Source organism: Urocitellus parryii, chromosome 11 (assembly GCF_045843805.1).
Source record: "Urocitellus parryii isolate mUroPar1 chromosome 11, mUroPar1.hap1, whole genome shotgun sequence".
Taxonomy (NCBI): Eukaryota; Metazoa; Chordata; class Mammalia; order Rodentia; family Sciuridae; genus Urocitellus; species Urocitellus parryii.
The window spans coordinates 78727879-78744274 of record NC_135541.1 but is presented as its reverse complement, the minus strand read 5'-3'; the positions used below and the strand labels follow the sequence as shown (position 1 = coordinate 78744274).

General features: G+C 34.6%; 1 protein-coding gene across 1 annotated transcript in view; it reads left to right on the top strand.

The window, feature by feature from the left end:
- Nucleotides 1-15863, top strand: part of Plppr5 (phospholipid phosphatase related 5) — a 105636-nt gene extending 89773 nt beyond the window's left edge. Inside the window, exons 6-7 of the mRNA XM_077791434.1 lie at nucleotides 11408-11544; nucleotides 15779-15863. Of these exons, the coding sequence (XP_077647560.1) occupies nucleotides 11408-11542 (135 nt within the window). The 3' untranslated portion in view covers nucleotides 11543-11544; nucleotides 15779-15863. The remainder of the gene's footprint in view (nucleotides 1-11407; nucleotides 11545-15778) is intronic.
- The last annotated feature ends 533 nt before the right edge of the window (nucleotides 15864-16396 follow it).

Genomic DNA, 16396 nt, shown 5'->3' with positions numbered 1-16396 from the left:
CTCTAGATGGTTCTAAAAAGGAAATGAACAGCTTCCTCTCTGAGTCATTGGATTGTTTTAATTTCTGTTCTCTAGGGGTTTAGCTGATGTTTTATTATAATAAATTTCCCCATATTTATCCACAAAAGTACACATTATTGATAAGCCACAGAGAAACATTATACAGTATAATGTTTTGAGATACATACTTATATAAATAAGTACACATTTTAAAAACTGAATTATATCTACAAAATTAGATTTTGTTTAACTTAATAAATAAGCATAGGAAACAATGGAATTGAGAAAAAGATCTTAAACATATTTTAAAGAAAATGGTCAGGGTAGCAATTAGAGTCTTTTCACTTTGTATATCTCCAAAATCACCATAGGTAATCATCACAGACTTCTGCTATTGAACATATTTGTTTGCATGGGAGTTCTTTAGTATCCCTAGCATTGCAAATATTCTTATATACTACTATGTCATTCTCTATGTTAAAGGATTGAAAATTTCTATTGTTGATTTTATGTTGATTCATTGTTACTTACAGTGCCTTTAAAATATAAATAAAATGATAAAAGCAGAAATATTATATTAGACTCTGTGAATTACCAGAGAGAATGTTTATTAACTTCTTTCTTTCATTACTATATTTGTTTGTTGTCCATATCAAATCCATGTACTTTTCTTTAGTTTGTGGTTGGGGAATAAAGATGGTTTGAAGCTGATTCAGTTCTCCCCTCACTCACTGGAGTGTCTGTACATGATGCTGGCTCTGCTCTCTCTCCCTCTTTTTTTTTTTTTTTTTCTGTTCCCAGGCAAAATACTTCCTGCATAGGGCCTGGTTTGTTCTTTTACTACATAGACATGTAAACAGAGGAAGATGGGATGTTCTAGGAATATATCTCAGACTCTCCTTTGAAACTGTTAAAAGGACGTGCAATTTATGCTTATCAGCCAGAATGAAAGCAAGACCATCACTGTGGCTGCCCTTTCTTGTTGTGATGAGGAATAAATGAAGGAAACATATTGCTTTTTACTTTTGTTAACATTGGCAAAAAAAATGCAAAATTCTTCCAGTAATTGATTTTAATAATTGATATTTATATAGTGAGAAATATCACTAAATAAATATCATTTGTTCATTTGTTACTATACAAATATACAAATAATTGATATTTGTGTAGTGTATATATTAGTTTCTTAAAGCTGGCCCTCTGAGGAGTTAGGGACCCTGTGTTAAAGTTTGGCCTGCAGACATGTCCAGTAGGCTTAGCATTATTACACCAAACTGTCATTTTCTTGTTGTCACTTTCATGTGGAAAAAGCACAGGGTTTCTTCCAGAAGTTATGTACTTATATAACCTCTTATGTTCAGAGTGCATGTTTGATAAACTATAAGCTACAGAGTAATTATAGCATGCAAGCGTGCTTTATTTTTATGCCAGCAATTTATCCCTTAATTATAAGGAGTTTGTCATATGGTTAATTACCATAGTTTATGAGAAAAACTCATGATTTTTCTGAATACTAAGTAAATCTGAACATTCATTACATTTGGTTTTATGAAAAGAATTAGTCATCTGTGGAAACTGGCCCATCATATTCCAATGTCCACTAAATATTCAAGTTACCAATAACTCATTACAGATCTTACTCATATCAGATCATGAGAAGTCTAATTGTACATCAGCAGTGAATTGTTAAATCAATGGTGCCACATTCCTACAATGGGATCCAGTATGTTATAGTATGGTACTTCTGCTTATAAATCCTGGAGGTAGACTGCTTGGGATTTGGGGCAATTTTGAACTCAGGCAAATCTCTTAAATACCCAGGGACTCAGTTTTCTCTTTCATAGATTGGTCATTATAGTAAAATACTTAGAACAGCATCTGGAACACATGTGTTGAGATGCTAGGGATATACTAAGAATATATCATCAAAATGATGATATAAAACTACTTTGTCCAGCTCCTCTACTCAGAATCTTTGTGGAGGATTTCCTAAAAGATCATCAATGAGTCCTTTCTCCCTTGTTTTAGGAAAATAAACGGAGCTAAATCTATCCTGCTTCAAGCATAAACAATCAAAACAAGAACTTAAATCCCTTAAAATGATTTTGTGACACAGAAGAAAGATAAAACACATCTTTAAGAAAATGTTTAATGATATGAAATTTAATTACATTTATTGTAGATAGCATCTTCTTTCCAGCCAAGGAAATTAAAGAAAACATGAAATGAGAGGGAAAAGATAACTGTACAAGTAGAAATTAATGTAAGGAAAAAAATAATGCCCTGAAAGGATTTAAACCAATACTAGAAACCTTGAGAAAGAAAATCCACACTGGAGAAACTCAAAGCATGTACATTAAAAACAAGTTTTTCAATAGAAGAACAGGAGAATAAAAGTGATCTCAGAAAAGATAATAGATTCAGAAAAGATAGTAGATATAGAACATACTACAGAAAAATAACATGGGTCATTGTATGTCCTAAAGAAGAGAATAAATGGAGCAGCAACAGTATTCAGATACAAGGTAAAGTTGAAATACATATCAGAAATTAGATATTTCTCACTGAAGTTCTTAGCTACCAAAACTGAAGAATCCTCTAAATACTGAGGGATAGCATTGTTCTCAATTATTAAGTACTTCCTTCTTTGGGAGAACATCCTTCCTTCTCTGGTTACTTTGGACCAATGACATGTGCATAGAACGTATAGGACGCTTATCAGCCAGAGACTCAGAGGGTCATCAGAGGCATTGATCCTGTGCCTTCCTCCAGGAGAAGCTCCTTTCTAGATCAGGACTGCTCCCTCAGCCTCAACCCCAGAATGGGAAGATAGCAGAAGCCGACCAGCATCTAACCTGCAACCTCAACAAATAATAGAACCTGGCTGCCAAACTGTGGTACCAGAAATAAATATTTGTTGGGAGCTTCTGAGTTTTTGAAGTTGTCATAATGTATACTTAGTGAAATATGAAAACACTAAATTAGAGAAAGTTAGTTACTTCCCAAGAATAAGAGCAGGCTGGGTCAGACTTCTCCCTCCACATTAGACTTATAATCAATGGAGTAATGTCTTCAAGGTTTTCAAGGAGTAAGTTTGTGATATAAGAGTTCTGTTCCCACTCAAAAGGTCATGTAAGTGTTAACATAACCATAAAATATCAGCTTTATAAGAATTTGCAAATCATGCTTCTCATAAAAAGGTACCAGAAAATGTTTGCCAACTGAGTAATACAGCACTGTCCAGAGCTTTTAATTTAGGGAAGTCATTAGCAGAATGGGTTGGGAGAAAGAGTGAAAGCTAATTACATGGAGAATTAAATGGAATTAACTATGGCAAAACATAGAAATAGAAATGTTGCAAAATCATAAAATTTATTTAAAGACAAGATTTATAGCAAAAGAAATAATGAAAAATGAAACAGAAACCCTAGGTAGTACCATAAAAGTATAACATCTGAGCATTTCAAGGTTTTATAAGGAGGGACTATTCTTTAGTGTTTCATTCTTGGCTTTGCTAACCACAAAGAAGTTCAAGTGTTTTGAAAAACAGAAGTTACCAAGAGTAGTTTAAAAACAATTTTTAAAAGCCTGATGAAAAAGTATAAAATATAAATGTGTAGATCAAAAGTTCGATGTCTTTAGTATATAAAACATGCTACTTGAAAAAATGGGTCAAGTTCATTAATAGGCAGATCATTGGGGGTCAAATACATGGAAAAGCATTCTGTCATTGTGGATGAAAATTCATGAAGGGTTTCTTATGTGACTTCAAACAGTCGGGTCTTAATGAATCTCCATTGTTCCTTAATGAACAATGGAGATTCATTAAGGAGCTGGAGGAAGTAAACATGTTCAGAATGGAGAATAAACTGAAGGACAGTAAACTGAAGAAGTGTAACAGTGAATAAAAATAAAAAACAAAGGATATTGTGAAAATCCAGTTCAATGCTACAGACAATGTGGACTAGATCTCAATGAAGCCATGCCATGTCATTTTGACTGTCCAGGTATCATTTGGCAGAGTCCATTTTAAGTCAGGTGCTGATTCTGATCAGAGGAATTTTCTAATTGTCTTAATAGCTTACAGTAGAAAAGGACTGTGAGCCAGGGCATCGCTAAGAACCTTCCCCACCTGAAAAAGCTTGCTTATTTCTCCTCTGTGGTATTTTTCTGTTCTCTCTTCAGAGATTTCTCTTCTTCACAACTCTAATGGGTAAGGTGTACATTGGTATTCCTTCTCAGTGAGCCTCTTGGGTAACGCTGCATTCATTCCAGTGGCAAAGCAGTGAGCTCTTTGTTATCAACCATTGAAACTTTACCACTCTCTTGCCCCTACTTGCTCTCATTCTGAAGCCTGATGCTGATGCTCAGGTTGGCACAGGTAAACACATGGAAAATAATGTATGCATGATGGATCTCAACTGATTCCCCATGGAAAATAAAAGGAAAGAAGCATTTTATCTGACAAGGGAAGAGAAATATTTAAAGTTTAATAGATAAGATTTGAAAGAAAATGGAATATTTCCAATAGAACTAAGAGAAATTAATATTCACATTATTTTATTAAGGCAGTTATCACAGGCCATTATAGGCACACAGGGCTGATATGGAATAATTTTTGAAAGGTAAAGTGAATAGACTCAAGGATAAAAAGTGCTTTTTGGGAAAATATATTTTTCATCTAAACCCAAGTATTGTGTTCTCTTTGATTGATGTGATATTAATCAGTTGAATCAAAGAGGATTTCCTCTTGCCAACAAGAAACAGAAGGTAATGTCAGAAATAGTTTACAATAGAAGAGTTTGCATATACCTAGGGTAAGGGGCTTTTCACTAGCCAATGAAGCTCATGATGTGAAAGCATACCCTGCTTAACTGAAGCATTAACTAAATGAAAGTGATAGGCAGTAATGACAATTCCAAAAGTCTAGAAATGTCATAATGAGTATATACTATTACAGATGGAAATTACCATATTTAATTCCCATGGCAACGGCAAAGTCAAATTATACGGATAGCAAAATTCTAAGAGAACTCACAATGACCCAGGCAACCATATGCATTGACCTTTACATGTTCTCCTTTGCAGATTATTGGATTTCAGGAATCCAAGGGAAGCAAGAGTTGAAACTTAGTCAGGGAAGGAGGTAGAAGGAGAGCTAGGTTTTAGCAGCTGGAAATCCTTGGTTTGAAACCCAGTTTTTCTATGTAATAAGTAGGTGAAGTTAGACACCTTCCTGCGTGCAAAAATTAGGAATTCTCTTTTACTTCAGACAAGGATACCTCTATGAACGTATTTCATAGATTTAAAAGTTTATGCAATGTCTACTTCATGCATGAGCACATGTGGCCAAAAATATTGCGGTATTAAATATTGCATACATTAGGGCCCTAGCAACAGCAAAACAATATTGTGATTTCTTGTCAAGACAAATATGACTATACGTTACCATGTACCCTGTGATAAATTTCTTTGAGGCTTCAGAATGCTTATGAATAACTCTGGCAATCTATTTAAGATTCAGTTTCTTTCCTATGATGCAAATCTTTGTTTTACAGGGCTGCTGGACTGTAATATAAATGTTATACAGTACCATGTCAAAACAACTTTATTAGTAATTAGTTATTGGAATATTTAGTGGAACTAAACATAGTCATATTTTAGGCATTTTCCCTTAATCTAAGCTCTGAGCATTTATGCCAAATATTTGAAGTAAATCAACATTTATGTGCCATACTCTGTTCTCACTTGTTAAATTTAATTTTGCTTTAAAACAGTGCATTGAAAATGGAAGCTTAAAGATTTCAACAAGCATTTAACATTTTTTAGGTTAAAAAGAGTAGCACATTTACTTACTCTGTTGCCATATGTCATTTTTCCAGTTTGTGCATCCATATATTTAGTATTTAGTTTTTCACACTATTTCTGAATCAGAATGTACTACACAAAGAATAAAAGCCAGATTTTTTCCAGTTATCCAACAGTCCTTTTATAAATGCATATTTCAGAAATTTACTTTGAAATATAGACAACAAGCATTCTCATCTCATTTGTGTGAATAAATAGAATTGATGTCTGCATCTTAAAGTGACATGATTCAGCCATTAGTTAAGGAGAGAATAAACAATGATGGATTAAAAAAATCATTCCTGATGCATACATAATTAGATGTGCACAGGAAACTGCTCCCAGATGCTCATCCCCTCTTCCCTCAAATCTGCTTCCTCGGGATGCACTATCCTAGAAGCACTAAGAGTCTTTTGGAATCAATCAGAGGCACCAGGATACCATGAAAACTTTCTGCAGTGAAACTACAAAATGTTAACAAAAACTAGGAAAATAAACTAAACAATGACACGTCTGATGAAAGAACCAACCATTTGTTTTTTGTGTGGTTGTTAAAGAAGGAATCAAAGAGTAAACAATTCAGGTCAATGTTTAAAATCTGAATATTCAGGGTTGGGTGTATAGTTCAGTGGTACAGTGCTTGCTCAGCATGCTCCAACCCTTGGTTCAATCCCCAGCACCACAAAAAATAAAATAAAATATAAAATTCAATAAACAAAACAAAAATAATGGGAAGTACCTGTATCTCACCAGAGTAATTACTGGAAACATTTTCTTAATGTAGCTTTCAATAACGGAGGAGGTTGTGCACAACCAGCGATTCCATGTATGATTCCTTTCATAGCCTGCTTTTACTCACTTAAAAATACACCATAGTATAGATCAGTAAATACAATAATCAGATATCAAGCATAAAAGTAAAAGCTAATCTTCAATTAGAGCTTAATGTTGAGTCTCAAATTATAGCAAACCTCACGCATAAAATATTTTGAGTTTTTATAGATATCATATGAGTGCTTCTTTCTTCCACATTACAAATAAAGTGACTAAAAAGGGGTAAGTAACATGCCCAAGGTCACATAGCTGGCCTGGCCTGTGTTTTAAATCAAGAATACAAATCTGTATTTTTCATTTCATGGAAATATGTTGCATCTTTGTCATTTTGGATACCAAACTCATAATCACTATGCCACACAATAATATGTTGAAAAAGATTATAAACCATATCAAATTATATAACCATTACTTTTAATAGGCATAAGAGATTGCTTCTACTTCCAATTTTCCACGATCATATACAAATACTAAGGTAAACAGCCCTAATACATTTGTATTTGTAAATCAATTAATAACTTAAGATTAATTTATAAGAGGAAATTCTAAAAGGAAGAGAATGAATACTATTCAGACTTGAATGCAAATGTCCTCTCCAACAATGTTGAGACTATTGTTCATAATCTTCACCCGTGTTAGAGATCAAAAATAAGTGAGGTATCTCATTTTGATCAATGTTGTTTGATTATTTTCCAATAAATTTATTTTACAATTTTTTGAACAATCTGGTGTTGAAACAACAATTCAATAACTGACACACTAAATTATGGACACTACTGGGCCTTTACACTTAGTTTATGACTGGCCATCCTAATGTTTTAAAGTTCGGGCACATTGAAGCACAATTTATGCCCTAAGTTTCCTTTTAAAACTGTACACTCAATGAGTTCTGATAGACAGATACCATCATGTCATCATCACCATTACCAAGTTATAGAACATTTCTGTCACCCCAAAATGTTTCTTCCCCTTTTGCCACCAGCCACCTCCTTCAACCTCCACTCCCTGGCAACCTGTGATCTATTTTCAGTTCTTACAGCTTTGCCTGTCCCAGGTTGTCATATACATGGACTGTGATACAGCACGTGGCCTTTTGAGTCTGACTTGTCCTGCATGCATCAACAGGCCTCCCCCACCTTCCTTCCTATTGTTGAATAGGATTCTGTCATGTGAAGGTACCACAGCTGGTTTACCCATTAACCAATTGAAGGACATTTGGGGCATAATGAAGAATGCTGATAAGCACACATGTACAGGTTTTTGTATGAATCTGTATTTTTTTTCTTTTGGATATATACCTAAGAATAGATGGTATATGGCACTGGTAGATTATATGGTTTGTATGGTAAATATATATTTACCTTTAAAAAAGATTTTATAGATTGTCTTAGTTCACAGCCCTTGTGGTTTGGAATGGTTCTGAAATGTATCTTGATTTGGCTTGTCTAATTTTTTACAACTGGTGTTTCTTTGTGAAAATAGGCAAACTTTTAAATGAGGAATTTTAATCAGGTCCTGATCATGCAAGAATTCATTTTGCAGTTTGTCCATTAGCCACTTCTCCAATTCTTCTCTGTCATATAACATTGGCCTGCTTATTTAACAAATCTAAACTATCTCCAAAAGTCAAAATGAAATAAAATAAATAAGAATCCAGTTATTTAAAATACTAGTGTAAAAGAAGGCCTATGGGCTATTTATGAATGAATTACCTTATCATCAGTTGTTACGTACAGCAAACTTTTGTATGTAGTCAGTTTTGTAATTAATGAAACAAACATCAAATAAGAAACACTTGAGATATATTTTCAAGAACCCATCAGGTTACAGTGTAGAAGGGAGAAAGACCATTTTGTAGGCACATACAGAAGACTGTGATGATGGATATGCTAAAGAAGCTACTACAGGGGACTTAACTAAATTTAGAATGCTTGCAACATTAACTAAAGGGAGACTTCAAGGATCATTATGCAAAAGAGGAGGGGAAAGAAGAATGTTCCAGATAGACAAACCAACTCATGCAAAGGTTGTGTTTGGCAGGATACGGATGAGTTTTCAGATGATCAAGCAGAGGGTCCAGAATAAATGAGAAAGAAATGGAATTCATGGGAGCAAGAGAGACTGAGGCAGATGGATAAATTAGCAGTCAGGAAGTATCCACATGGCTCAGTGTGAGGAAGAACAGACAGGAGATAAATTGGAATTTTTTACTCCTAACATGCTTGATTATTGAGAATATAGCTGGGACTATTGGATAAAAAGGGGCCATGGGACCTAAGATACTTAGATAAGAAGTTCAGAATGCAGAGTACATGGATTCCCACATCCATCAGGTACCATAAACACATGTGTATTAACGGATTTCCATGAAATGTCTTGTCAGTGCATTTGGAAAACGTGGAGTTGAAATAAAACAGCCCTTCACAACCTAGAGGTGTTGTGAGGCTCTGGGCAAGGCATCTGATGTGCAGCTGATCTGCAATATTTTGAACATGAGGGACTTCTTTTTATAATCATTCACTATTGCTGCTTTTTTTTTTTAAGGCAGTACTCTTTTACAGTGATTTCATTTTTAAAAAGAACTAATTTCATATGCCTGGCAATGCCTACTTCACTAACCAATCACTGTACTACACCTTCAGGCAGTGGTACTCAGAGTCATGTAAAAGAAGGAGATTCTATTGCTTATAAGCACTTGCAAATATGGCAAACTTTGAGGATGCAAGCCCAAGGAATCTGTTCCAGTGTGCCCTTATTTGGGTCTGGGGATCTGAAATGTATCAGGCAACTCAAGTGAGTTGGATGTGGGGCAAGACATGGCCTGGATCTAGCTGGGCCAGCAGAGCCTCTAATGTAGTGGTTCTCAATGCTGGCTGCACATTCGAATCATCCAGAGAGCCTTTAAAATTTCCAGCTATCATGCCATGCCTCAGACCAATTAAATCCAGGTCTCAGGAGTTGCATCAGTATTTTCTTAAAGCTCCTAACATGAAACCATGGACGAGAACCAGTGTCCCTAAAGATTCGGTGTGGAAAGCTGTCTGCTTCTTTGGCTTCTCAGGACTTGAAAATACTTTATAAGATCTGTAGCTAATGCTCCAGTAAAAACTGGGCTTGCCTTTGGCTGAATTAGCTTATCAGAGAAAGCCGCCTAGAGAGTTCTTCCTTCTTTGGGGAGAAACAATTCTCTCAGAAAATAGCTTTTAGCCCCTCTTCTCTCAAGAGTACAAAAGGAAATTTCTGAATGGAAATAAAACTCTGAACTAATACAAAATCCTGCACTGAAACGGAACCACTGAATGGAGAGAAATGGTTCCCAAGACTTTTCTTTTCCAAGGAAACTCTTGTTCTGTCACATTTTAGTTTTTGTGCTTGTTTCCATACACCAGATTCTTAAAATGAAAGTAAATTACATAACATGAATTTTATAACCAATTTCACAGCTTTAAGTCTGAATTTCACTAATAGTTTCTTCTTACATGGACCTGTCTTTATTTCTGTTTACTGAAATACTCTCACCAATTTCACAGTGTACCAGGAGGAAAATCTAACCTAACAAAGTCAGGTTGTAGAGTACTATGTACTCTATGTATTCTACATAGTAAAAGTGCTTTTTGTGTTCTCTCTTCACCCATACAATGAATAAAGTAAGGAAACAAATAGCAAAATAAAGAGCAACAATACTTGGGATTAAGTTAGCCATCTATCTTTCCTGATAAAATGTGGGCTACATATGTATAACATCAGAATCATTGATTGGTTTCATCATAGGACAGTGATTCCTTATCTTAAATCCTCAGGAGTTTTTCAGGATGCAAAATATTTTATATTTCAAATATTTGTGGATTCTGTTGTAGAAACAGGGTTTAGAGGATCACTTTGTAATCAAATATGGCAATTTATGCAGCAAAATAGCACAAATTGCTTTGTATCAGTTGTGTTTTTGCTACCATTAAGTTTGCACCAAGTCTTGTAAGGAACATTTGACTTTTAAATTTTGCTTGGATATTAGAAATGTAGACTTGTAGAATTATAGACTATAAGGTCAAATGAACAAATGGTGATTTTATTTATAAAATTCTAGCCATTTTTTTAAAATTCTTGATTTCTTTCATTATTTTTTTTTCTTTTCCTTCTTCTCCTAGTCCCTCCTCTTCTTTCCCATCCTTCTTATTTTGTCTTTTTACCTTTTTTTTAGCTTGTTTCTATTTTTTATAAATTTAAATGAATGGTGGATATATTTGAGTAGGGATAAGGATCATTATGTCTAAAATATAATTTATACAAATAGGATAAAGTGCATTCCAATAGGATTATCTGTTATCTAACATAGGAGAAAGCTGGTTTGTCAGGTTAAATTATTTGTGAAAACTTCCCAGTGTTGGAGGCCACATCCAAACACTGGACATTCAAACTACCTGGCTGCAGAATGCCCAATGACACATCTCCCCAACCAATGGAGTCAAAGCTACAGATCATTGAATTAAAGGCATTATATGCATGGATCCTATTCTATGTTCAGGTTAAAAACCTAACCTGATTGATGACAATCTCTTACTAAAACACAAAGTCCAATCTTTTAGTAATGAAGCATTTTCAAAGAAGGAACTGGAAAATATTTAATCTCAGCTTTTGATCTAGCAGCTTTAGCAACCTAGAACATAAACTGTTCCTTTTCTACATAAAGAAGTAAATATTTAAATAATATGTAAAACACATTTTGTAGGTGTCTGAAAACCAACCTTCTGAGAATGGCCAAGAAGAAAGTTCACAGGAAAGGTCCTTTAAAGACTGTCTGGCCAGGCTGTTCAGCTGGATAATAGGAGTAAGCCACTGTGAACACCTTCACTTAAGGCAATAAACGTATGTGCGCTAGAGCGCACTGGAATTGGAGTTGGGTTGCAAAGCAAAAGCAAATACGGAAAAATGTGTCCTTCTGTGCAGAATTCCATTACAACCAAAAGAGGCCTAGACACTATAGATTGCTTGTAATTATTGTTAATTTTTCAAATATTTTCATTTTTCACTTATTAATGAGAATTTAAAATTCCTTAACTAAATAGTCCCTTAATAATGGCTTTTCGCATTTTGTTTTCATATAGCTTTAATTTGGCATACTTTTCTAGAGTAATGTTTTTATTTTTTCTCCCCTCATTTCCCCTATTTTTTAAAAAGGAAGTGGTGAGTGGCAAATCTCAGGTGGTAAGTCATCACCAATTGTTTATGCCATAAATAAATGATAGTCTAGTTTAAATAGCATTTTAAATTCATTGCAGAGCATAATTTCTGTAAATGGGGAGGGGAAAAATAAATAGTAAAATAGATTTTCATGTAGAATCTAGAGCATTAAAAATGGACATGCTATAGGTTTTAGAATTTTCCAAATTTATGAATCCAAAAGATGTCTTAGAAATGAAGTACCTGCTTTTCCATGGGACCCCTGCACTCAAGGACTGGACTCAGTATTTTGCTCCATGCTTTCTGTTGATCTGAGTGAACACTTTCTAATGGATAGTTCATGTATTATATTCCAAACTTTGCCTACTTGGGTTGCAGTTCTATCATCTTCACTTTAAGCCTTTGGCATGTGTAATTGTGAACAGCACCAGAAATTGTGTTGATAAATTATATGACCACTTACTTCTATGCATGAGATTTTGTTTTGCCTACTGCTTGTTTGTACTGTCTTCCAGAAATAAGATTTAGTATTACATAACTAAGATTTCACACAAATTTACCTGGGTACAGTGGCACACACCTCTAATCCCAGCAGCATTGGAAGCTGAAGCAGGAGGATCCTGAGTTCAAGGGCAGATTCAGTGAGACCCTATCTCTAAATAAAATATTAAAAGGGCTTGGGATGTGGCTCAGTGGTTAAGTGCCCCTGGGTTCAATCCCGGTAACAACAACAAAAAAACAATTCACACAAAAGGAAAAATCCATTGTCATCTGGCTTACTTCGTACTGAGCCCAATTCTCATCAAGTTACATGATGTGGAAATAGTAAATGCAGTTTTTTTTTTTTTTTTGTATTACTGAGAAAAACATCAGTGGGGGAGTGAGCAATATCATAATTTCTTTCATGTGAATTATTACATCTGTATATTTCAAAGTGTGTATTTACATACCTTATTGATGAATATTGTATAATATAAAATCTCAGATGGTAACATAATTTTCTTGTTATATAATAATCTGGTCCCTTCTCTAGATTCCTACAGGGGAAATCACCCTTGTGCTAGAAGAAAAATAATCTTATTTTTAAAAGCCTGCAATAAACAAGAAGATAATCCATCTCCTTCATTTTAGAGTATAGATTCATTTGCTCTTAAACAATGAAGTTGATAAAGAGACCCCGTCCTCTCTGTGCAATTTTTTATGTACTGAGATCATATTAAATTTCCCTTTCTTCCCTATGCACACTTCAATACTTTATTTTCATATGTTTATAGCTCTCTGCTAACCACAGCCAACTTAAATGATGAGCCCCAAGTGGGATCCTTCTAATTCCTGTCAAATAGGAAAATCATCTCAGATGTTAAAACTTATATGAGATATGAAATGGAAAGAGTGTTAATTAAGAGGAAAACATAAGAGTTTCCCCCAGAACCCAGGGATCTAAAAATGTAGTTAGTCTGGAAATAAACTGTTACCCTTGTAGTTTAAATTGATAATGACTTGGCATGGAGGAAAGGGTAATATTCCTTGGTTTGGAATAGCCACTGAAGCATGTGATTTTAAATCACAACCTTGAATCCCAGCATTTTCTGGATCTCAATAGCACACTTAGAGTTGTATGTTCAATACCTCATTACTAAGGCATCTATACAAGAATTCCAAAGACCAGTTAGTTTATAATAAACAAAAATCTGTTGGCTTACAGTCCTGGAAGCTGGGAAATCCAGGATCAAGAGGCCAGCATCTGGAAAGTGCCTTCAAGTGGCATCATCCTATGTCGGAAGCAAAGAGAAAGAGAAGGAAGAGAGAAGGGATCTGAACTCGCCCTTTTATAACCAGCTCACTGCCACAATAATCGCCTTAATCCATGCATGAAGGCCCCACCCTTGTGACCTAATTACCTCATTAGGCTCCACCTCCCAGTGCTGTTGTATTGAGGATAAATCTCCAACTCCTATTTTTTGGGTGACACATTCAAATCATAGCATATTGTGATTTTACATTACTTTTTTTGAGATGGTCCCAATTTAGGTCTGCTCTTACTGATTATGTTCAGCCCCCTTTTTACCTTTCATCACATCCCGGTTAAATGATAACCTACATTTATGTGGCCCCCTACAGTGACCACACCCTTCAAGTACTCTCTCCAGCTGACACTTGTGAACTTGTCTTTTCTCTGCTTCTGTCAAGCTTTGCATTGCTCATCCATGGCTTGTTTCTAGTGATTTCTGTGCCTTATTAAGATCACCAGACATCTAATTCTACCCACTAGAGTGTTGGTTGTCACCTTCACTTAGAATTATCTTCAGCAATTTTAATGAGCCTGTGGTCCCCTCTTTATCTGGGTCAACAGCTGGAACACTAAGAGCCTATACCAGTGGCCTCAGAACACTATTTTCTGTTCATTTTTATGTCTTTTCCTCTCTCTTAGTGTCTCTTCTTTACTCCTTCCCTACCCATCATTTGCCACTGATTGATTAATCTTCAATTTTTATCTTAACTTCCTAGCAATTATTTAATTCTAGGTCCTGTCCAGAGGTGTAACACTAATGTCAGTTTTGTACTGAAACACTCTATATCAGATTGTATTTTCTCAGTTCACTGATTTCAAGTTCCCACAGGGACACTGGAAATAAAGCGAAGATGTATTCTTTCCACAATTCTTATGGTTTTTATTCAATCAGAGTGGATTATATAACTCTGAAAACTGTTTCTCGTCCCAATGTCATGCCTGCACTTTTGGAAGGAAAATGTGGCAATAAATTCCTGAATTTCCCAACCTTTTTATCATGCATTATCTAAATGGAAAATTAAAATTTCTAAAATGTTATCAGGACTCCATGAAGCAGCCAGCCTGCTCTGCTTACTTCTGACTTCTGCTAATATTGTTTTCCTCTAGCATTAAATGGGTCAAGTCTAGAAAACAATGCCTTAAATTATAGTCAGTCACATTCTTGCTGTTTAATATGCCTAAATTCAATGAAAATACATTTTCATCTTCACATACATTTTAAGTGTGTTTTAACTGGTTAAAACACTTTAACTGGAAATGAACTAAATTTATGCTGAAGACATTTCATGGCATGCATTCATTATATGAAATTCTGTTTATGATACCATTGTATTATAAAGAGCCAATGTGACAACTACTATTAAAAGCATTCCAAATGGGTAATGTGATGGTGGAGCCCTTTTGTCATGTTGCTGTTTTCTGTAAAAGTTGTCATTCGTGTTAGATCTTGACATAATCCCAAATGTGGCATGATTAATTATGTAATATCAATTTTCACTGCAATATTCCAGCAGCCATGACCTGGCCTATTGCATGCCTGATGCTATTTAAATATTAGTCATTCCTCAGGTTTTCTCCATATATAATTTGTTGCTTTAAAAAAAAAGTTCTATCAAGAATTTTATGGATGAAGTAAAAAACAGATATTGCAGTCTGGAATCTAAATTGAAGCATCAAAAATAAGATATTTAAGTAGATTTTTGTCAACTAACAAATGCCACTTCAGTCTGAGCATTTCACCACCTCATTCTACGCCATCTGTCTCACAGGGAGCAATTAATCTGAAACTCCAACAGGCAGCATTAAAATTCCATTAACACTGAACAGAATATTAACGTGTCTGGCATTGCCATTTTTATCTCTCCAAATTTCAGTGTTAATTTTGAATAAAGCAGGTATAACATTTTAATCTATTCAGTTAATTAAGAATAATGAATAAAATATATAATTAGCAGCTAAATTACGTAATAATACACAGATTTTAGTTGAATAACACTGTATGTTTTGGCAAGCTAAACATCCTCGGGCTGAAGTTTTGTATTAGGCTAATGATGATTAGTAAAAGCTCTAAATATTTTACAGAACCAGTTTTCCCAAGACTGACTTTGTAATTGCTTCTTTTTGCAGAACCACATCACCGCCTTCGCGGAAGTCACATGATATTGAAGCAGATGGTTTTTCCCTGCATTGGACATCATCCCTTTTTACCATCCATTCGTAACACCCAAAGTTTGTTTGATTACAATAGAAGTTTATAAAGTTGTCTAATAATTTTTATAATTTTAAAATCAACGTCAACCTATCTGTTTCCCCCACTAGACTGTGAGCTCCTCGAGGGCAGGACTGTGTCTTTCTTTTCTGTATCTCCAACATCTGCAACAAAGCCTAGCAGCACAGATTAGGTGCTCAATAAAAATGAAATGATCAGATGAAAAATTAATTCTTAAATAAAATATTCACTTTAGTTTCTCAAAGAATCTCTGCAACTATGTGAAAAAGAAACTTCTACGTGAGTCATATTTGTATAAGAAAACCCTCTATTTTGAGCTTGTTAAGCTTTTTAATTTTCATATATCTATTCAGCAGTATACCATATTTAATTTGATTTTTGGCTAGTTAAGCTTTTTAATTTTTTATATATCTCTTCAGCAGTATACCATATTTAATTTGAAGTGGACTTTGAAAGTCATGGGGGTTTTTATTTTATTATTCAGCATGACATTCTTTCCATTCTAACAGAATTCA